Raw genomic sequence first — 25,143 nt, forward strand, 5'->3', positions numbered from 1 at the left:
AAAATCTATGATATTACAAACGTAGCTAAAATCTTTGCACAATTTATTTCAATAACCTTGTAATATATGGTTAAATCTCATGTAAATATATCAAATGTCAATAGCATTAAATACAAAACAAATTCATAAAATGTTGTACACGATATCGCATTACAGACTGTTTAATCTCACGATAACCATTTGCTCTTGTCACGTGACGCTACTTATTCTGACTTCATTACCTGTTAACACGCAAACATTTCTTTTTAGTGCAACTCGAATATTGATGTAACCGATCACAACCCGCTACGACTAAATATTCATAACGTTTCTATGAATAGCGCAGTGGGCCGAATAAGTTATACTTAACTCATTTATGCATAACTCAATACCAAACTACATCTTTAATTGATTACAATGGAAAATAAATGCATGCAATTAAATGAAAATAAATAAATAAATATTTTTGCTGCTATTTTGTTTCAAAAACACACTACAAAAATGAATTCGGAATCTATAAGGTTAACTTGTTTTGTGCAAAAACTGCTAAAAGTGTGCGAATAACGCAGCTAAAGTTAAATACAATTTGTGACAAAATGTAGGTGAGATGAGGTTAGATAATGCGGATATAAAGGCCCAGAGCTGCCCCGTCGCGACGGGTCAAGTGGCTCGTCCAGAAGGACACTTGTCTACGATCTACAACATTTAAGAGAGCTTTTTTTCATCGCCCAATTTGATTCCATTTGTAAAGAACATAATGACTGTCATGTATAATCGTTTATCAATTAAAAGCGCTACACGAGGCGTGTTATTGTTTCGGGTCTGACGTAATGAATATCATCAAATTAAGCTCTAAGCTCACAGAAACATTACTGGGACCTTAATTCGCGATTAAAGCGAATATAGTATGCGGGGTGAGTGGTGGCGCGGAGACGAAGGCTGCGGGGTGTGTGCGGCGCGGGGAGCGCGCAAGGGGGGTGGCGGCGCAGGGGGGCGCGCGCCGCGGGCCGCCACTTCTCTGTGCTCGAGGAGCCCCGGTGCACCTCGGTTTCCGGGCGGCGCTCCCTCGCGGCTCCGCAAGTGTCCCGCCGCGCCAGCTCGCGCCGCGTGCCGCCCACGTGGCGTTCCCGCTGACGGCCTACGACACCTCGGTACAACTCGCTACTCGCTGCGACTGTGCCTATCTCCCATTGATAAACCCTTGTAAAACAATCCCCCCTTGATTATTCTTATTTGTTGTTGTTTTCATTTTTTTAAGTACCTGCTTCTTTTTGACCTTGAGCAGTTTTTTTATCCCAATTATTACTCATTTTGATATTATCTTCCTCCTAACAATACGAGAGTTTTTTTATTTTTTTTTATAAAAAATTATGTTAAATGTCACCGTGTGTTAAACCGGTTTTTTTAAGAAAGTTATGTTAAAGGAAGTAAAAAGACAAAATTGTATCACATATGCTAGAATCTAAACTCAATTTGCAAGATTTTTCAAGAATATTTCCTAATATTTTTTAATGTTTTTATTTATTTTCATGTTCAATAATGTCTTTTTTAAATACGATTGCTTTATAGAAAATGGTAAAAATTAACATAGACTATGTAAAAAAGGATTTAGTTTTCAAAACAAACAATTAAGACAGTGATATAAAAACAATACGCGATCTATAAATAGTGCACGTATTCGATAAAACGTTGATAATTTCAAAATGGATTCTCAAGTTATCATGGACGATCAAGAAAGATGCTACAAAATGTATAACATGTACAAGGTGAGTGAAATGAAATATTCCGATATGGAATTTCAATTTTAAATATAGCCATCTCGCTTCCACTCGCACGGTCCGGGAAGAATCTTACCGTCGCGCTCACACGCCAATTTAATTAAAGGTAAACTGGAATTCATTTAGAATCTTATTTATTTTTACAACGTAAAAATTTAAATATGTAGATACAGAGGCTTATAGTGAATTAAATCAAAACTGTGATATGATTTATACAGCTATAATAGTAATTAAAAAAGATACGTTTAAATTATCTTCTTTTTAAATTATAAATATTTATTGTAAAGAATTAGAAATTCATCATTTTATAAGTGTTAGAAACACGCAAAGACTTATTTTGCATAAAACTTTAAAGATATTATAAAAAGTGCAATTATATCGATTTATATGATAAAAAATGAATGTTCCTGTAAAAGAGATGTAATTTTAAACATTAATAATGTATAATAATAACATATTCAGACTTTAGATGCATAAAAATAAAAACAAGGTAACTTAAAAGGATATTAATCTTAGATATTAAAAAAAATATTAGATTATGTACATATTACTAGCTGTTCGCGTGCGGCTTCATCCGCATGAAATTATAAATTTATTGTTTGCATTTGTTTAATTCTCAATTGCAAATGTCAAAATACCAATTACCTTACTATGGCAATCTTGCTTCCTTGATGTTGGCAACAACTTATGGTATCTTTCTCACATTAGGGATTATAGGGCGTAAAAATATATAGCCTAAAGTGCCATTTTTCATTAAAAAAAAGAATTATTCAAAAATATGCTGTAATTGCATCTTAGGCAACAATGAAGTGTGTGTTTACGCTTTATTATAATAGTATAGATTAAAAATGTTACACCTTTTTTCTGGCTCCTAGTACAAGTTGTATTTGAACTCAAGTAAAGGTTAGAAGGGTAAAGTATATCCGTGCCGATTGCCGACGGAAACAAATACGAAGTCATACTGTAACTTTATTTCAAGGAAATCGTTATACAATAGCCCTTACGTATGTTATTTAATAAATTATTTCACAGCGAATTGAATCTGGTAAAAAGCTTTCTGTGTAAAATGTTAATCATCGAATCTCTGTGCTTTGATTTAGCGATGTTATTCATTGGATTCTCCACAATTTACAGTTATACAATTTGTTAACGAATAATGTAACAAGGAAATGAAAATAATAGACATTCTTCCATTATAGTTTACGCTTTATATGTACCTTAAAATATTGTTTTATTATGGGTTGGGGTTGTATCTCTTTTCGCCTTTTACTCATAGGTAACATGTCACCGTTGGCCAGCTAAACTGAAGTGACAGCGCGTGCAATCTGCAATTGCTGGTGTCTATAGGCAGCGGTCACTTCGCCATTTTGGCGGATTTAATTGTTTACCACCTTAGTTTATAAAAAAAAGTTACTTAAGTATTGAGGGATTGGACGGTAACCCAGTTCTTACCCTAAACTCTAAAACTAGGTTTAAGTACGCAGTGGTAACTGGATTAACTTATTAATCATAACTTAGTTCATCTCAATGAATCATCTTTATGATACAATTTTCTTATCAATTTTTAAATTTAGCCAGATTATAAACTAACGAAGATCAAAATCGATCGGTGACATATACATTGTAGTGTAAGTATACATTAGAAACTATCTTTCATCAAGAGAAAAAGTTATAATTAAGAAGAACGCCATTAATAGCTTCTTGCAACTTTCTCCGGCTCATTAAAGTTTTTCATTAAACATAGCAATAAGTTCCACTCCTCAGTTTGTTCGCAATACAAATTTATAGTCGACGTTTTATTTATCAATAAGAAACATTTTAATTAAATTAGCAACGTAATAAACTTACTTCGCCGCGCAGCATAAAAAAACAAGTATTTTATATATTTCTTGTTATTTCTTCCTATAATATCACAAATACGAAAGCTTAGATAGATAGATGGATGTTTGTTAGAGTTTGTAGCCTAAACTGCTGAACGGATCTCGATTAAGTTTGGCACTGTTGAGGATAGTCTGGAAGTACACATGGGCTTTTGTTTTTTTTTATTACACGCAGACAGAGTCGCTGGCAGAGGCTAGTATTGTATAGTTTTAGTCTATATACATACGGAAGAAGCTGGACTTGATTGTCAGTAACGAAATTGCTTTACTTTTTATTTTACTTAACATTAACTTAGTTGCGATTTGATTGCGTAAGAGCATCGTAAGACCTTCGTTGTGAATTTGCGATTATGAAATTGTCCCAATTAGATATATGCGTATCTGTTTGCAGCTAAAAATTACTAACAAACATTTAAGCCGTTTACATGTGCAAGGTAAACAAGATTACATGGATATGGGCAAAAAATAAATTGAATACTAGTTACATTAATAGATTTAGAACCTATAATACAAGAAATATTTACATATTTCGTTACAAACGTGTAATATGTGTCCTAATTCTAGGAATTCTACTAGTCCCCCTACCTTTTATTTTGGATTTTTACTTGAAAAATGTAACTTGAAACTTTATTATTCTTATAATGTCTTTAAAACTATTTAATCAAAAACAAACGTATGCTGGCGTTGGAATTTAAATAAACTTAATTGTCAATATGTTCTTGCACACTATGTTCTATATTTTTGCCAAACAAATGATTTTTTAAGCCGTTCTGGAGATATATACGTAGTTACAAACGTCCATCCATCTAGACTTTTGCATTTATAATGTTAGTAAGAAGTAACATAAGTCAATATATTGACCACTAGTATACATATAATTAAATGGTCAATACTTATGGTACTCGTAAAATCTAGCGCAGGTAAAAAGTTCGCTTAAATACATTGTATCATATCAAGACATTCCCTTAATTAATATCTCTACTACACTATCAGAAGCAAAACAATAAATATTAAATTTTGACGTGAACATGGAATACGATTTTACAAACAAAACATCGGCGTTTATATAAGGCAATATATTTTATCGGCATACTATCATACCGTGAAATAATGCTTTAGTGCTCGGTCAACGAGCGAAATTCAATTTCACACATACATTTTTCCCTCAATAGACAATCGCTGGCTTCGGATTGTACATTAAAATTATTTTAATGCACTTTACTTCGGGAAAATTTAATTGTTACTGGATATAAAATCATTTGGTGCCAATGTTTTCTTTAATAGATTACAGATACATATTTACAGTTTTATATAATAACTAACTGTAATCCTAATCTTACAACTCTCTAATATCACTTTTAATAATTCATATTGTCATAATTTACATAAACTCTGACAGAACAGAGAACACAATAATAATATTTTGTCACAAACCCACACTAAAACTAAACAGTTATGAACCCTTATCGTGCCCATTCCTGGAATCTATCCCGAATCCGAGGTAAAAACTTATGAGTAAACCGCCCTAATACTCCGCGAACAGCTATTAACCACTCCACACAAATGGTCCTTAATTTAAAAACAAACTCCGTCTCATTTTTAAACATTTTTACCATACTAGATAGTTAAATGCATTAGAGAAAAATATTATGTAAGCCTAAGCTATTAACTTTTCAGAAGGATGACTGTTATTTTAAATTTTCGAAACAAGTTACATTAATCAAGACAAAATTTGCCTATTGCTGATAATTCAGCTTAGACATTTTCTCTGTAGTAAAATAATTTAGTATGGGTGATTTGAATTGCTTTCAGACAGGGCATAAGCAATGTTTAGGTTGCATGAAGTAGCAGCGCCATCATCGCGGTGCGGACGGCGAGCGCACTAGAGGAACGCGGCGCCCCGCCGCGGCGCGCGCCGCGACCGCCACGCAGTCTTCCCGCGCGGTCCGCACGTGTGCCTAGCGTGTCTATACAGCTCCGCAAACATTCAAACCGAATACGAACTAAATGCTAACATCGAAGTGCGGCAATTACTAACAAAAAAAAAACTCTATGTGTCACCACTTTGTGCCCCGACGTGCTACGTTACAACACTAACGTACTGTGCAACTATTTCAGTGCTCCGACAATAAGAACTTTAATTGTTATTTCTTACTTCCTCGATAGATTAATTAGATCTTACATGGAACCGGAACGTTTTAAATTAATGTTTGAAGTTTATTAGATGAATTAAACTGGATAAAACATATGGCGGACACAACGACCTGAATGGTGGGTAATTAACTTTCTACTTAATATTACTTATAATGTTTTCTTTAATGCAATGTGAAATACTTGATTGATGGAAAGTTTGAAGAAGTTCCAGACGACGAAATATGTAATCAAAGTTAAGTCTAATTGAATTAGACGTTAATCAATTTCATGCGATGTTATCTGGTTATAGCAAAAAACGATCATTTTTATCTTATTGCAGGTAATTATAAAGTTAAATTATAAATAAAACTTTAAACTATGTATCATGTAGATGTATTAGACGACATTTCAGTAGGTTATTGTAAAAATATCATTAAGTATACAAATGCTGATAAATATCACTATCTGGTGACAAAGTGGGACGTAAGATATGTAGGCAGTAACTGATATTAAGATAAGAAACAAATGTTAATGATTGTCATGTATAAAACGTAAATTCGTAAAGTAGGTAGGAACGCCTTAACCTTGTACATATTTATGTTTAAATTCAAAACTCATAAATATAATAATCGGCTGTAAACTAGCATTATCTTTAACTTTCACCGAACTAATATATTTGATTGTTTTGCCATGATAAAAAGTAATTTCAAATATGAATGTTCTATAACACGACGAGACTACATTTAAAATAACCATAACTTAAAACGTACTTAACTAACCTCCAATAAAAGAGTTATAAGTGATACTTATACTAGGCTCTAAACATAACGTACAAATGAATTTGAACCTCAGTACAAATATTAATAGTGTAATATAATTTAATTATCAATATTTTAATATAGTTTTACGGTATCTGAACAAATGTAATACACATGAACATAATTAAAAAGATAGTTTCCAATAAGAAACCAACTACCATAAGATTAAAACTAAAAGATATAATAACCATGTCTTAAAATGTTTCAAACTCCGATGTTGAAATAACTTTGGAAGAAACGCTCAATAAAAACTACCATTATGTTTAAAATGTATATTTCAATCTTATTGTAATGAAAATAAACTTGATATTCCCATACATAATGTAAGCAGGTTACGATGCGTTCCAATTGTAATAACATCAATTGATTTAACGCTATTTTAGTGGGAGGAACTAAACGAGGTCACCGACCGGCAATTATGTTCTCCTTAAGAGTTCTCCACCACACAACACAGGCCACATCTATTATGGAGTCGAACCGTGCGGCTACGGTACGTTATTTACCATTGGACGCGTTTTGTCCCTGCATCATCGTATGAAAAGTTTTAAAAAATGTATCATAAAAATATTAAAATTACAAAAGTACACAATATAAGCAAATAGATAGTTTTCGACGAATTATTAAAGTTACCCACTTTTAAACTTTCTACTTTCCACGCTCTAAAAACGTATTACAATCATACAATCGTTATGAATAGAGCGTTACGATAGAGATTTATTGATAAAGTTTTGTTCATTCTTGTTTCGAATTGTCGCAAAAATTGAATCAATTTGGTATTCATTAACCGTTCCATTTTTAAACGACGGGATGTTGTAATTGGCCTGCATAAATTAGCATTTAAAATCGTTTTTTTTACAACTTTTTGCTCGAGTATGCATAGGAATCGGTAGTAATGTTTACTTGATTATGTTACAAAATAGCACAGAAAGCAATTATCTGCGTGTCCTTTCACTTACTCGATGTTAGCGGCATAACGTGGCCGTGCAATGTGTATAAAGGCCCAGTGGTAGTGGCGTGCTGGCGGGCTGACGGGGCAGCAGCCGGTGTGCCACAGCCACACAAACCGGTCCGAGAGGAATGAGACCGACTTGTAGTCAAGGCACTACACAATATTGATCAATCGATTTTTGGAACGCCGATTAAAATTGTATTCATGTTATGATTTAGACGCGAAGAGATTTACACGTTTTTTTAATGGAATCATGTTATTACATCCACTTATTTGTGATGTTTTTCAATATTTTTAGTACCATTTTATAGGTTAGGAATAAAATTTCTACATTTTGACAAAAACAATTCTTGTTGGATTGGCACGAATAAAGATAGTTTTATTTTCTTAACGGCAAACGATTGTTGGAAAACTTTGCTAATCCCAGGGATAAAAATGCCATAGGCTAGCGAGAGAGCTATTGATAAAACTTCCTTTTAATAACCTTTCACCTTTATTTAGTATGTCACCAGCCTATTGAATATTATTACATACCAGACTACGTTTTACTTTACAACACACTTTTAAACATTCACTCTTTATCCTCATTCATCTCTCATATAAAAGCATGTAAACAGCTACTTGTATTGCGAAATATGATTTTTCGTTTACTACATCGGAGAAATATTTAAAAATGTATGCTGAGTCATGGAAATGTAAAGCAATTTGAACTATTTGCGAATAACTGGTTATCATTAAAAACAAAACATAATCTTGATTCTCATTATCATTCGATAGTTTATTCTATTAGCTGATAAACACAAAAATGTCAACGAATATATCATTACTAGCTGTTCCCGTGCGACTTCACCCGCATAAAATTGTGAAAATTTTATTTTATTCAAAATGACATGGGAAGACTACAAACCATGGCAATCTTATTTCCTTGATGTTGGCAACTTGTAGCTTATGGTCACTTTCCCACATCAGGGTTCTTGTCCAATTTATTAACCCCCTAAGTTTAATAACGTGAAAAAATAAAACGTGACGTAAGTGTAGGGCTTTTATTAAAGAAAGAATTATTTAAAATGTGCTGTGATTGCTGACATCTTACGCTACAAAGTATTTTGTGTTTACGATTTATTATATTAGTTTAGATTAAAACATTTACTTATCCATTATAAGGTTTTTATCTTTTATCATAATTAAGACAAATAAGGATGCTATCTTAAATAGGAATAACCCACCCTTAATGTTCAACTACACACCAATAACTTGAATCTGTCACAACTGTAATGATTCACAATTTAAGATCACCTGATAATGATTTTACAATTTTATTATAAATTAAAAGATTTTTTTAATAGTGGATACTAAAAACACAAGGCACACATTCTGAAAAGCAATGAATTAAACGCGTTTCTGTCCTTTGCTATGATTTCGATACTAAATCTACGCTTTATGTACTATCTTAAATCACTTTTAAAACTCTCGTATTGTTGAACATTAATGTACTTTAAAAAAATAACATACAAAAACGTAAGTTTTAACTCTCCTTCCAACTATTATCAACCGTACCGTAATAAGTAATTAATATCAGATGTTTAATTTTTGTAGTAAATATGTTTATTAATATTACTATACCAACTATAATCACATAAATAAAAACTACATAGATTTGTTGATAGTGAAATCCTCAGAACGAAACTAGTTAACTCGAGTTGGGTCACGCAGTAATCTCCGGGGACGTACTTTATTGATGGAAGTTGTTGACGAAGACCATGATTAAATTGAATTCACAATAAATATTAATATAGTATTGAATGGGCGTAGGAAACCAACCAGTAAACTATCCCGGACCATATAGCTGGTATAAAAAGTTGCACTATATAAATCTTACTTCTTACTAATCTTTCTAATATTTTGTGATAAATGCGAAAGGATAGATGGATGGATGAATGTTTGTTCGAGTTTGTAGCCTAAACTGCTGAACGGATTTCGATGAAATTTGGCATGGATGTAGAGGATAGTCAGGAAGAAAACACAGGCTACTTATTTTTGTTTTTTTGAATACCACGCAGATGCAGTCGCGGGCGAAAGCTAGTTACTTATAAATATAAGTTAAAATAATTTTTGGCATTTGTAAAGCTTTAAAAACACTGACAATCTATTTGCTTTGCCAAAAATGCAAATTGCTAATGATAAACTGACATGTTGGAATCGCTAACAAGACGGAATAAATTGACAAATCGAAATATCACTTGTCAAATTTCAATTAGAGAATGACAAGTTAATTGTCATTTAAGTGACATAAGGGGTGACAGAATTGCAAAATACTGTGTCTAGGTAATTTTTAGGAATTCACATTTTAAGTAGAATAGCATAAAAAGCTATTAAAAGCCTTCAGGAAAATGGTAATAGTGACAAATTTGGATAAAAAAACTTAAACCATCGTTTGGAAAACCCTTTAGTGACATGACAATTGGCAATGATGGCTTTAAACTGAAATTTATTGGTACGAATATTTACTATTTTATATTTATTAGTGATCCATAATCAAATATTTCCTAAAATGGATTATAAACTTCGGCGTAATTTTTATTCATAAAAATATCTAAATTACGATCTTTTTTGAAGTCGGTTAAAATGGTTACAAAATTTTCATGTATTAATAGAAATATAAACATGTAATTCAGCATTTCTATTGCAACGGAGATTTTCTTTGCTTTTCATTTCAAACAAGTTAAAGAACTCTAATTTGGCGTAGTCTATACATTTAATTAAAATGTAAATATGAACATATAATTTTATTTGCCGTTGTTATTAATTGTGCTGTCTATCCATGTCGAGTAGGCAGTAATTATTTATGCCAGCGACATAACAAAGTATTAATTTAATATCATAATAGGTTACTGTTTACACAATAAGATTTCTCCTTCTAACATGGAATTTTAAAGAAAGCAAGTATTTGAAAAAACGTATTTTTGATATAAATTCCAAACGAAAAGTTAATTTAAAAGTTTCTCACTTACAACTTGGACTGCCTCGAAATAGCTCCTTTCATTTAAATTAAAGTATAAATTGCCTTTAAGTTACAAAGATTCCTTTTATACATTTTATAATAACTTGAAATATTTTTCGTGATTATATTTATATGGACACCCGACGGATCCTTAGATTATCGGGAATCGAATTTATGATGTTACTAGTGCTCAAAGATACAGAACAAAATGACAATAAAATAGACAATTGAAACCTGTTGCTCATAAGTATCACAAGAATATTTATTTCGTGCAATCAAGTGCGCCAATTCTCAATCCAGTTAGTGTTTCTTAATATTGCAATAGCAAACAGCTATAAAGTTGCGTTCAAATGCCATTCTCAACTACACAATTCTGCTTTTATTTATTACAAATCATAATTCACGACATACGAAATAACAGATAGAAGTTACAGGCGTATTATAAAAACTGAACGCGGTTCATTTTTATTAATCTGATAATTAAATCATACTAATGTTATAAATGCGAAATTTTAGATGGATGGATGTTTGTTAGAGTTTGTAGCCTATACGGCTGAACGGATTTCGAAGAAATTTGGCAAAGATGTAGAGGATAATCTGAAAGAACACATAAGCTACTTGCATTTGTTTTTTTTTTTTAATTCCGCGCGGACTGAATCGCGGGAAAAAGCTAGTCTATTAATAAAGATAAAGAAAGAATCAGTTGTTTAAAATAAAAATTGTTAATCCCTCCTGAATAGATTATTACTACGTGCTTTATTACCGTTAAATATAAAAGGCACTTGTCAATAGCTTAATAAAGGAAAGAAAAAGTTTCTTCTATAAAAATATTTATACATTCATTATATTTTTTTAATCTATTCAGTAAATTATGACTAAGGACATTATAAATGGCTCTTATCCGAGCGCAAACTACCCGGAACACCTGCATTCTTTCTCTCTTATAAAATATTCTTTATTCGAAATAAAAGGTGGTTTCCGTTTATTATTAAAACATCGCATTTTACAATTTATAAGTTGACAGTTTTTTCTTTCAATGTATAACGTAGATGTATTAAAGTTTTTTTTTTGTATTTTTTTGCAGCGTCCCGAAAGCCTTGAGACATCGCTGTCCGGTCCTCGTGATACCAAGCAAAGCGTGTACGCTATGAATGATCAGGTTTGTAATGCCCTTTCTATTTTTATTCTATCTTTGTTTTCTTATCTATACTAATATTATAAAGAGAATGATTGGTATTTTTGTATTTATTTGATTCGCGCAGTAACTACTGGGTCGATTTTAAAAATTCTTCCACCGTTAGAAGAGAAATTTATCTGTGAGTAACATCTGTGACTATATTTTTTAATTATACGCGGACGAAGTCCCGAACAATAGCTAGTTATAATTATAAATGTATTGCAATTTAGAACACAAAACTAGATCTTTACCTACTTTGTTAGGCGCATATTTCCTTTCCATTGAGATCTCCATGGTCTAAATAGCTTGTATATTTCGAAAAATAGATGTCAATCTTAATATAGACAAGCGAAAGAACAAGAGTTTGTTAGTCAGTTTCCTTAGATCCAGAAAACCGATTATAAGTTTACTTGAAGTTTGTTGCAAAACAAATCAGTTTCCATCAAAATTTATGTTCCCTTCAAGGGTTAATAAATTAGTACGAAAATATATCAACTATTAAATTTAATATGTTTAATAACATAATGGAAAATAATGTTTCAATCTTGTGTATCTGTGTACGCTCCTGACTGTATTATCCTTGAAATTAAACTGTATATGATTGATGTATTCATCTGCAATTGGTACACTCATCAAATTGAGTGCTATTGATTTGTAACCTTGCACTTAATATTCCGAGTGTATTATAACATTTAATTTTAATATTACACTAATTAGTCACGCATAGATATTGAAATGTTACTATGTAAAAGTAAATGTAATATTAAAAATTAATTTAAATATTCAAAATCATTCCATATCTATACTTATCTATACTATTATAATAAAGCGTAAACACACAATTCTTTGTTGCCTAAGATGTCAGCAATCACAGCATGTCTTTGAATAATTCTTTTATTAATAAAAAGTCCTTCACTTACGTCACGCTTTAGGCTATATATTTTTACGCCATTAAACTTAGGGGTAAATATTTTGGCTAAAAACCCTAATGTGGGAAAGAGACCATAAGTTGCTGCCAACATCAAGGAAGCAAGATTGCCAAGGTTTGTCCTGTCATGTCATTTCGACATTTGCTATTGATAATTTGACAAATGTAAACAATAAAATAAAATTTTTACAATTTCATGCGAATGAAGCCGCACAGGAACAGCTAGTTTTAAATAAATCCATGTTCCTGATGTAGAAAGTGGGATAATTATATTAGTTTTCACATTATCAGTTTGAAGCTCTTTCCCTATGTTATTTACTGAGCTTCAATCGTCTTTTACCGGCCTCGAATGAGTGATTTAAAATAGCCGTCTACAAATAAAAATATTTTTGGTTTATTTGTTTATGAAAAACTGAAGTAGGATAAACCTCTAATAGGCAAAATATATGTAATTAGGCAGCATAAGCAGAGAAAAGTTAAAGTTTAGTTAATTTTTAACGCCGGAGTATTTATACGCTTTTCATCAAACATAGCCTATGTTACTCACAGATAAATTACCTTTCTAATGGTAAAGGAATTTTTAAAATCGGCCCAGTAGTTTTTTCTTGAATCGAATACATACAAAAATACAAATCTTTCCTCTTTATAATATTAGTATAGATATAGATTACCACTGCAAAGACAAGACTATCTTACAATTTCTACCACAAATAATTATTAAGGCTTATGTCTATTTTTAACATCACAAACAATATTATTGTTAAAAATATGGCCTTTCAAAAACTTTTTACTCATGTAGAAATATGAAGAAAATATTATGAATGACTTGTGACACGACAAGCCACAATAGAGCAAAACAACAATGGTACAATTACACTAAGAGCTTTTTATTGCCATTTCGTTGAATTAACTTCTTGTAGGTACATAATTTTCTCATAACGACTTTCTTATTGTTATTCAAATTACGAAATGTGTACCTGTGCTCGCAGATATAATGTACAGGGATATTTTGTGGTGATGTAAGGGAAGCATATAATCAATTATTATTAGTCAATAAAAAGCTGTGATGTTTTAAAAAAAACCTCAAATGTTTGATTTTGCGTCGTTACAGACAATTGCTACTCCGAAAGCCGAATAAAAGAACCATTTAATGTAATAAATGTAAATACAAAAAAATGTTAAGAAAGAATGCGAAGAATTTTGTATATTTATTAAATGTACCATGTACAGTGGATAGTAAGGCAAAAGTTTAACGCACAGGTTTATTTCAAATGTTTTAATAAAACTATAGACCCTTAACCCTGATTAAACATAATTGCATTGTTTTAGACCTTTCATACGCCATCTTTTGGAGACGAAGAGTTCGACATTCCACTGATGCACGGACAGCATGCACCAGGTGGCGCTACGCACGTCACACAAATACAATACGCACAAATACACCACTCCGCGCCACAGGTTGGTATTATCACCAAATTAGTACACAGCAATTAATTTGGCACGTACAGACATAAGTACCATTCTGCCGGATGTGCCAACTTAACTATGGTTACTAAATCACTATTCCAGAGGTCGCCACATGCGATAAAAATAACAGATTTTAGATGCCATAAAAACGCCCAGATTCGTGGATCCAATCATTAATGGAAACGGAATATATCAAAACTTTTTATAATATAACCAGACTGATTGTCGAAACATACTTTATATGTTTAGAATACCAAAAATATTTAGAAGTCAAATCTACGCTATCTTATTGGAATACTGAACGTATAGGTAAACAAAACTTATCGTAACTACTCGGTCTGCGATAAAATACTTCCGACTAAAATATTTTGTAAATATGTTAAGAAACATGTCTCTCATCGTAAATCATAAAATTGTATTTAAAAAAATTACCATTAAATAATCTTACGAGAAATATAACGTGTACACGAATAATACAAAGGACAGTAATTAGTTAAAATCAATGTATTAAAAATGAAGTATTAACTATATTATAAATATACAAGATGTTTGGAACTTATCCATTATCTTGGTTCTTTTTTTAAACAGACCAAGTATTATAGAAAGCAGTGAGCTTATTTCGAAACACGCATAAAATTAGATTGCGCAGTCGTAAAAGTCATTCTATTTCTTGAAGCTATAACTTTGCTTTTCTCTTTTATTTTATTTGCAAAATTTTAACAAAAATATTCACATCGAAACATTAATACTCAATAATTAATAATCTAATATTTATTTATTTCTTATATGCGAGTTAGTTTCAGATGAACTGTTACAATTTCAGTACTAAACTAGCTCCTTTTTAGTACGGTTCAGAGTTCAAACCCGTGACTCGTTAGGTTTACTACCTGTAACTGAGTTATTAGCGTTTGTTATAATTATATAAATTTATTCTGCAGCCGTGCCGATACCAATTTTACGAAATGCGTCCTCGATTATCTGGCCTACTTTTTAGATTGCTTTTATTGAAATTGAATTGCCGTTCAATGGCTATCATTGACTATTTTATGTGAAGCATTTATATTTGGGATTTCTATCTACTGTACTTAAATATTATTAGATACAAGTAATATTTTAATATGACATTATGTTGTCAAGAACCTTTATAGAATATCTTAAAGACAAACATAAGATTTACGCTATATTAAAACGTTTAGTACCTAACCTACACAAGTAAACATTACTTATCGTAAGCATTTATTTGCATTTTGCTGATTATGATTGTGATTGCATACAAAATATGTGCATTACGGTCTTAACATTTATTTAAATGATAGTTTCTCATACAATTTATAGAATAAATCATATTGTTGTAAATAAACAGATAAAAGCATTACGGGCATAATACAACAATTATGTTATTTTTTATTTGTATTTTTGTAGCATATTCATTTCATGGCATATGGACTTTTTTAAAATAGTTTATAAGTTAAATTATTCATAATTAGTATAAAAATGTAACTTAATGAAATATCATTATTAGCTAGCTATTGCTAAAGTTTTGTAATCCTGTCTACCACCTAACCATATCTTATCTACATTTGCCACGTTGGAAAGATATAAGCCATCTTTCTCGAAAAATATTACGATGTTTTCTTTGATACGAGGCAGTAAAATATCACGACCGTAAAAACGATGTAATTTCCTAACATTTTCTGAGACATTACGAATGATGAATGTCAAGTTACATTAATCTATTTAGATGAAAAAGTTTTCGCTATATATGAGAAGCCAGCCATTTGCTCCAGAGTCGTATAACTGTTCTTAACATTATATTTTTTATAACATCTACACTACAAGACATTTTTTTCTTAACTGGCTTTTACAGTACGTTTCCATTGCCGAAGCACTGCACTTGGGGAAAAAAATATTGACAACCTCGTTCTTTTTGAAATAAAATGGGTTAAAGGATAGACCTGTCAATCGTTTCGCATTCTGTCATAAGATATAGTCAGTCGAATTTGTAGGTTTTTAATGTTTGTGCTCATTACCAAGTTAAAGGTGGTATAACCATGTAACCATATTTATAATCCAAAAGAGATCTTTTGTGTTCTCTGATTTATTATTGTATTTACGAAAATAAAAGTTTCCGAATTATAATTTATGTTGGGGTAACAAACCATTAAAATTGATACTCACATTTCATTTGTTATCAAAACATCGATGTTTCTTATTACAAACATTAATGCTTTGGCAACATTCATACATCAACATAACGTTGCCATAACTAGCCATAATCATTCATTCAATACCATCTGTCATCAGAATACTGAACAGTGAACGTAGGAAGAAGTCCATTTTTTCTTTTTCTTTTTGTTTTGTTTTTTTTTTCTATAAGTTTTTAAATTTTTACTAGCTCTGGGGATGATTTCGAAGATAATGGTAGTGATTGAAACTACTTAAAATGAAGAATTTTGATTGTCTTAGGTTGGAATGATGAATCCGGCGCAAGATGGCTTAGCACCACCAGGCGGTGCCCCTTCTTATCAACAACCTCTCTACTTGCAAGAACCCCACACACCAGTAACATCACACAGGTTTGTTACATTAAAAGGTTAATTGTTATGAATTTCGATCACCAAAACACCGGTAATATCTCACGTTAATTTGGTAAAATATTAGGGTATTTATCTGTGAAAGAAGGTTAGGTTTTGGCAATGGCTTTCAAAAAAGACGATATCATTGTATTGTAAATATGTTTAACAATACACAATTTGATTTCCATAGGAACTATTAAAATTTTCATATTGAGTTTTGATAAAGATTTCATTTTATTATTCTAAATCCAATATAACAAAGCAAATTACTTTTTAGTGGTGCAGGAGCTCCAGCTGGTAATTATATAATTCAACAACAACCTGGGGGGCAGCAGCGGTTGCTGATGATGCAACCATCTCAAGTGATGAGCGGCCCACCAACCCCCAGTACTCCAACTCAACCCGGACCTGTCTATGGGTCACCCCAGCAGGCTTCACCACCGGGAACCACCAGCGATGATTCTGATGACAGTGTACCATCACAACACTCACAGGTTAATTTTAACTATATGTTCTTTCAAATTTGGTCAAAAATGTTGAGACAGTGTTGATTACATTGATTTATTTTGTTACATAAATAAAAAATTATTCATTTATATGCTACAGTGCATCTCATGCTTGTTTTATTTAAATATTGATTAATCATTTAAAATATAATAGATAGTTGAATACATTTTTATGTTTAAGCAAATTTATGATGTACATGCACAAAATACCATTTTTATTTCACATAGTTCATTGGCATACAACTTTTTTTTGTTTATAACATTAAAAAACTGTCGAATGTAGAAAATTCTAATCAATTGGTTGTTTGTTGGTAGTTGCCTGGTGATGCGGAAAGCCTTCTGCCGATCCATTATTGCTCAGCGAGCCGGCAGCAACAAACTACGCTTCATCAGGTATAGGCAAATTTTATCGCTTTCATATAATCTATAGTCTTCTTTAGTAGTACTAGATTGTATTGCCAATGGACTATAAATATTATTTCTTAAATCTAATATATTTATCTTTTTATACAGATGGGAGTCAGTAACATAGGTGTTAAAAGGTCATCCCCTGAACCAATGGACAATGGTATCAATCGGGGACAAATGCAAAAGAAACCAAAAGTTCAAAAAAAGAAAAAGAAACGGGACCCTAACGAACCTCAAAAGTAAGTTGTAAAGATATTAAAATTCACTTTAAATCAAGCTCTATTTTATAATTTACTAAAACATAATTTTGGTATTAAAACTAAAGAGATTTTATCTTTCCAGACCGGTCTCTGCATATGCCTTATTTTTTCGTGATACTCAAGCTGCTATCAAAGGTCAGAACCCTAATGCAAGTTTTGGTGAAGTATCCAAAATTGTTGCATCAATGTGGGATGGGCTAGATTCCGAACATAAAAGTGTAAGTTAAAGAAAAGAACTGTAACAATAAAAAATTATTTGAAAATAAAAAACAAACTTTACAATGTCAATTTCAAACAGGTTTACAAACAGAAAACAGAAGTAGCGAAGAAAGAATACCTTAAGGCACTAGCTGCATATAGAGCTAGCCTTGTTTGTAAGGTAAATATTCAATACTTATTAATAAAATAATTGTAGTTTATTATTTAACAACATAACTATGCCTTAATAAAAGCAGGAGGTGGTTAAATTATGAAGTAACTACTAAAATACATAACAATGGTTAAGCACTTCTAAATTAAATGGAAAAGATGGTAGTTGTTCAGTGATTGGTAAGACTAAGAAAAATCTTCATCTTAACCTTTCTTAACTTGAATTAACATTTTCAAAAGTATGTCAACCTTATGCTTAGTTATCCTATAAAAAAATGCATATACTGGTATGTGGCCTTATGTTCTATGCAGTAAATGATGTAATTAAAAGGAGGGGAGCTGGGGCTCCATTTCCCTTGAAGCCTCGGCAGCTTTGGGATTTAAAACATGTTGATATAATGTTGATTTGTGGAATGCCTGAAATTAAATTTGAAACATGTATAGCACAGAGTAGACAATGCTTTAGAACACTCGCCCACTTCATAACATGGACCTATATAATATAAAACTCCCCTTTCATTCAAAACATATATTTACATTATGTATATGGCCCAGTTTCCCATTATCTTATGCAGCAAAGGAAACTCCCTTATTCCTTCTACTTTCCTGATCCTTTATTAAATCCAGGAGTGTCAGAACAATGAAGGAGGCGGTTGTCTTCGCAGTTCCCAAATAAGTATATTAATACAAGGTAAAAGGTACTGCCTAAGATAAAGTTAAAAAGAATATATTAAAACCCCTTTCCACTGGCAAGACTGGATGCGCGCTAGTCACTAAGTTAGAAAAGGTGCATAGTGCTAACTGTCAGATTTACATATTAAGTTTCGAACGGTCTAGCATCTAAATTCAGCGCTATGAATTGTTATTACAATGATGAAATATAATAAAATACAGCACACCTAAATGGCGAATTAATACACGAATGTAATATTGGATTAGTCTCAAGATTGAATCGTGACTTTAGTAAACCTAAGAAGAACTACACGGTTACTCTCTGTCGACTATTCATTTTTTAAAACGGTATACAATGATATAAGCGAATTACATAAAATAATCGGTTAAATGGTTTTTAACTACAGTAACGTGTTATGTTTTTAATTTTTTTCACAAAATTGATCATATAACGAATCTGCTATTTCCGAACGCAACCACACCTAACGTTAAATTTATGTTGGCAACACTCAAACGCTTTGTCGATGCTAATTTCCGAGCGTCGCCGAATTCAATCGAAATAAATAGACTTCTTGAGATATCGTGTTTCTTGGTGCGTTATAATTTACGATTTATTTTTTAAAAACGTTTCTTTTAATTGTGAATTAAAAGTAAATCTCTTGTTGTAAATTATTAAACAAGAGTGAGTGGCGTCTTTGTTCTTTGTCCTTTGTGTTTTTGCAACCTGGTAAAAGGTTTGATATTTCTTTTTAATTCCATTTTATTTTAATTTAAATATATGTTGACAAGTTTCAAAACAAATATACCAATATTCTTAGTTATACATAACCTTACTTATGATCTTTGTTCGTAAATTATAAAACGCATTAGCATATTTTTGATAACTAACAAAAAATATAACTCACTCAAATCTCCGGCGAATTAAAATTAATTTATAGATTTCAATAAATGCTTATTTTTAAATAAGAGCTTTCGTTTTGTCATGAAAAGTCATTGTATTTTTGCTAAGAGATTGCTATTTCTTTTCTGTTGTACCCAGTATGTTATTTACAATTAATCTAACACAGAGAAAAAAGGTAACCTCCGCTACCTTACCTATGATATTTAAAAATAGTGAATCATAAAACAAAACTTTATAAATATCAAATTTAACTGAAGTATGAAGACTCAGTCACATACTAAAATTGTCAACCCATAGTTTTAGAACTTTAAGATAGTATTTTATGTATTCGGGGTAAGTAACTTGAGCTTGTATGTGGCAGTATCTTGAGTGAAAATAAATGGATAAACAATAAATATTATTACTTATGTATTTATATGTACACTATAGATAAGTGTCACTGTTGAGGAGATTTCGTTTGACAAAATCACCATATTATAGAACTGAATTTAAATGTTTTTACTTTCAAGTTCAGACAAATTAATCCTCTCCATTTCATTGGTAAAATAACTTAGAATACAGGTTTTATTATACTAAGTACCTATAAATAAAAATTTGATATAAACATGCTTTCTTTGTACTCTTTAGGGAGGAGAACAAGAAAACCAAGTGATGTATAATCACTCTAATACCAATTCTTCATATGGTAACTACTACCAAGGGCAAAACTATGGCAATGGACATACTCCGCAAGGCTATGTACCAAATTCTACGCCACAGACATTTTCATCACAAAACTATACAGGAGGACAACCTCAAACTGCATACCAGGGACAAACTGGACCTGCTTACCCTCCAAATGCACAACAATCTTCACAAAATTACCAGGGAAATATGGGACACCCTCCCCCGCAAGCATATCAAGTAAGGAAATCCTAATTTACATTACAACTACATTATCCCATCTGTTCTTAAAATATATAAAGTTATATATGTTTTATTATATGCAGTACCTTATCCTGCTCCCATAGGGTCGGCGCACCGGGTTTTCGTCCTCCAAATTATTCTGTTATGTGTCATCTCAGTCATCACTCCCTTCTTGATCATGCCACTTTTCACGCAATCCATCCATCTCTTTCTAGGATTATATTTACCTCCCAATTAATTGAACGTTTAAATTTTTTATAAAACAATTTTTCAAAAATAATATAAAGATATGCTTATCCTAACAGGGGGTTCCAGGACAAAATCCTCAGGGTTATCAAGTAAACACTGCAGCATCACCTCAAGCTTGCCAGCCGAGCATCGCCCAGTCGCCGAGGAGTTACCAGCCGGCTCCCTCACCCAATAACTTCCAGTCACCGCCCGGTGTCTCTCCCCCCGGCTACAGGCAGATACAGACACAGTCCCCACCCATGGGGCCCGCTCACACCGCTATGCAGTACCACCACAACCAACAGGTACCTAACTAAGAAAATTTTTGAATTTAGAATACACAAAGACCTTTTATCAACCTAAGGAAAAAATTACAATGTCCATTGGCCATAAATATGTAACCTTTTTTGAAGTTTTAAGTATTAAAAATTATGCTAATGATTATGAAACAAAGGCGTAAATTTAATTTATTTATAAAAAGAAATAATTGAATATTATAACCATATTGACATGAAACCATTGCAACTAATCTAATTAACTTTATGTAGATGCAGCAAGTTCACCAAGTACAGCAATATCAGCAACAGCAATTACATCATCAGCAGCAACAGCAGCAACACCAACAACAACAGCAGCACCAACAACAACAGCAGCAACACCAGCAGCAACAACAACACCAGCAGCAGCAGCAACAACAACAGCAGCAACAACATCAGCAACAGCAACACCAGCAACATCAGCAGCAGCAACAACAGCATCATACACAACATCAGCAGCCACCTCAACAACAGAACGCTAAAGTTAAAAATGAACCACTATCACCAAGCAACAATGGCAACCCTGGTGGCATGCCCCAACAATCTCCCGAGGTAATTATTATTCAAAATGTAATTTAATGCTTTAATGTATAATATCATTGTCAAAATAATGTTGAAAACCTAAAATATTTGAATATTACATCAAAATAAGTTGTTATGCATGTCAAAGTTACATTATCATTTATCTCACTTGTCACATTTACTCCAAAATAGAATTATTCTCTTTGTCTGAATTTTTAAATATTCTTTTTGTAATCTGAAAATGTTTTATAAACAGATATCATAAGATAACTTGTTTCATTATTGTTAAGTATTGTTTCAGCAAAGCGAAGGGCGAGGCGTGGCGTCGTGCATCAGACAGGGATGCACCAACCCCGCAATTGCTAACAGTGAATGGGAAGATGAGTATTGCTCCAATGAGTGCGTCGTCAGCCACTGCAGGTCGGTGCCCGATATACCACCTCATACCTTAACTATCTGTACTAATATAATAAAGCATAAAAACACTTCTTTGTTATGTAGGATGTCAGTAATCTTAGCATATTTTTTTAAGTAATTCTTTTGTTTATTAAAAAAACCCTCACTCACGACATACTATATACGATACGCTATAAATTTGCACACTAATTTAGGGGTAAATATATTCCCATATATTTTGTCTTTTAAGCATTTGAATTTTGACATCTGCAAATGAAAATCTTACGGAATGTAATTAAATAATTAGTTTATGGTAAAAATATTTAGAAATCCCATTATTGAATTATGAGTGTACACAGTTCGACTTTAATTGAATCTAGACTTGTGTAGCAGGCTTCATGAGATGTTCATAGTTTTTTTAGAATTTTCAAGACAATGAAACAATAAACCTCCTTATAAAATCACAAATATAACCTTTTAATTCGTATTTTGTGTTATAATGATTTAATTTGTTTCCAGAGATGTATTCAGCTCATGGGTGGCATCCAACACAAACAACCAAATCCAAAACTTTTCTGCAGTGAAATAAATAAATCCACATATCTGGCTATATTGTAATGATAATTATAACTTTGCTAAAATTAGCATATTTTATTTAATCGTTAAAAATATTTATTAATTCAATGTTGCAACACTTGTTTTGATGTTCGCGGTTGTCAGATTAAATGTAAAAACTATTCATTTTAAATAATTTTCATTACTTTAAGATAGAAAGTGATACTTCTTTGTAATTGTAGTGAACTTATGAATTTCATATAAAAAATAATCATTGTATTGTAAACATTGTTACTTTTAGGATGTAATATTCAATAAAGAATAATTGTATAAAAATATTTGGAAGATAAAAGATATTCTTAAATGTAAGGCCATATGAGAATTGATTCTCCAATACTATAATAAATGTATCTCCGGCAGTGTTGCCACATTTAGATAAGTAATTACATTTCTCAAGAATCAATAATTTTCTATCATATGAAATTTTAATTTAGTAATTTTACTTTAAACATATGTAATTTTTGTACAAGCTTGTTATGTTCCTTTATTTTAGTGCCGTACGTTTTTAGGAAAGTAAGTAAAAAACGTCGTTTTACCACATTGTGTTTTATTATTATTGCTAATACTTGAAAAACAGGATTATTAGGCGTATTTCAAAACGACAAATTAGTTTCTAACTCTTTAGTCTCACTCTGCTATAGCATAAATAAAACCGTGGTCTAGCAATCTCAAAAGTATTTTTCAAATAATGGTATTTTGTATTTATTAGTATTATAATTAATTTGTATCGTCTACGAAAGATTGATGGTAGTTAGTGTGACTTAGTATTTCGCCTTAATTATAACCTATAAAGGTATAAACTGTTCATTTATAAGATAGACCAACATTCAAGTGTTGAAAATTATATCATAATTGAGTTGTAGTTCTTTTCAAATATCTTGCCGGTCTATTAGCATCCTGCTCCACCTAAAATTGCGTAGCGATTCGCGCGAACTTCAGAGCCGTTAAGATATTTGAAAACAACTATACATAGGATGAAAATGGTAGTAAAATTGTAGACATTATCTCAAGAAACACTTTTGTCATTTATATAATTCCATATGATTAGTAATTTTTAAGCATTTCACTGTTATTATTGAAATTAATAGTAATGTACTCGACATGTCTTGATAATTTTTAATTAGGTACTTTAATTGAATAAATTGTATATCTTGAGTGAGATTAGTAAATGAGTGTATACCACTGTAACCCTTAGCTCGGCCACTTTATGTATACTCTAACAATTATATTTCATACATAGCAACATTTTTGTCGTTATAAATAACTTTGAAAGAAAAAACTTATATTTTGCGTAAAATATAATATTTTACTGCAAAAGTGATTACAGTAATGAAAATGTAAAGCAATAGCAATGAAGCAAAATGTGTCTTTGTGTATATACAGGCTAAGGTATATTTATAAATATGCATTTAAATTTTTATAGTAGAATGTGATATGTATCAATTTGAATTGATGTTGTTGATATATTTTAATATCTCGATTTGCATGAATAAATTAAGCATGTTTTCTCCTATATTTAGAAGAAACCTATAATGTACATTGTAAAAGCTACATTCTACTCATTCCTAGAAATCGTGCTTAGCATAGGATTTAGCTGGACCAAAATTTCCTTTATATTCAATGCGATCGTAGTATATAAAGATACATAAAATCTCCTTTTAACGTATTTTCATTAAATTTTTACGACTGTATATAAATATCTGCAATAATAGTTATAACAGTAGTTAGACCGTCGTAAGTCTTTTGAATTAATTTGTAATTTATATAGTAGTCACCCTAGATTACTATCTAAGAGCAAATTCTCTTTATTGAATGTAATATAATAATGTATAAAATGTAATTAGAATGATTTCATTAAATTTCCTAATCAGTACCTTTTGTTTCTATCATTACCTTCTCCAGTAATCATTTTATGCAACAGATTAAATTTACATATGAAACAAGCTGTGCTATATGATAAAAATTCCCTAACAATGTAAAATCTATATTACATTCTTAGGGAATTTTTAGTATTTTTAAATTGGTAATAACGAAGTCTTCAATGGAATTAAAAAAGCGAGCAAAGCCTCAATCTCAGAAAATCTTTAAATTCCAGGCGGGTTGACCGGTTATCGATAAGGTGATAGCAGTGTTGCCAATGTAAATTTATATCAAGCCGCGATCTTCGTGTAAAATAGCCGTTTTTGTATGGGAAAAAATTATCGGTGGGTGGGTAATATCAATTTAGATATTTTAACTGCAATATGAATAAATTTTTTTATTACAACATAAAATGTGTCTCCAAATAATGACGAAAACAAAACTTACGACTTATAAGCGACAGGGCCTTAGCCACGTTACACGTAATTACAAATAAA

The 25,143-nt window shown here is 31.5% G+C and overlaps 1 protein-coding gene across 3 annotated transcripts; it reads left to right on the plus strand.

Annotated features, from left to right (window-relative positions):
• The first annotated feature begins 1,594 nt into the window (after positions 1-1,594).
• Positions 1,595-24,659, plus strand: LOC106109281 (TOX high mobility group box family member 3-like). Of its 3 annotated transcripts, none has more exons than XM_013290717.1 (14): positions 1,595-1,745; positions 11,623-11,697; positions 13,973-14,101; positions 16,577-16,686; positions 16,964-17,180; positions 17,508-17,585; positions 17,706-17,839; positions 17,943-18,078; positions 18,159-18,239; positions 20,430-20,705; positions 21,014-21,241; positions 21,485-21,805; positions 22,077-22,195; positions 22,691-24,659. In XM_013290717.1, the coding sequence occupies exons 1-14, from the start codon at positions 1,683-1,685 to the stop codon at positions 22,758-22,760; spliced, it is 2,037 nt and encodes a 678-aa protein (XP_013146171.1). In that variant the 5' UTR covers positions 1,595-1,682; the 3' UTR covers positions 22,761-24,659. The 3 variants fall into 3 exon arrangements, with proteins under 3 accessions (XP_013146171.1, XP_013146173.1, XP_013146172.1); XM_013290718.1 differs by lacking the exon at positions 1,595-1,745 and adding an exon at positions 5,557-5,908; XM_013290719.1 differs by lacking the exon at positions 17,508-17,585 and having other exon boundaries at positions 1,596-1,745.
• The last annotated feature ends 484 nt before the right edge of the window (positions 24,660-25,143 follow it).

The sequence above is a fragment of the Papilio polytes genome, unplaced genomic scaffold (genome assembly GCF_000836215.1).
Source record: "Papilio polytes unplaced genomic scaffold, Ppol_1.0 DF821289.1, whole genome shotgun sequence".
NCBI classification, from domain to species: domain Eukaryota; kingdom Metazoa; phylum Arthropoda; class Insecta; order Lepidoptera; family Papilionidae; genus Papilio; species Papilio polytes.

Coding starts and splice junctions, on each gene's coding strand:
- LOC106109281 (XM_013290717.1), top strand. CDS start 1,683: ATGGATTCTCAAGTTATCATGGACGATCAAGAAAGATGCTACAAAATG. Junction 16,687..16,963: donor ACACCAGTAACATCACACAG/GTTTGTTACATT, acceptor ATTACTTTTTAG/TGGTGCAGGAGCTCCAGCTG. Junction 17,586..17,705: donor AACAAACTACGCTTCATCAG/GTATAGGCAAAT, acceptor CTTTTTATACAG/ATGGGAGTCAGTAACATAGG.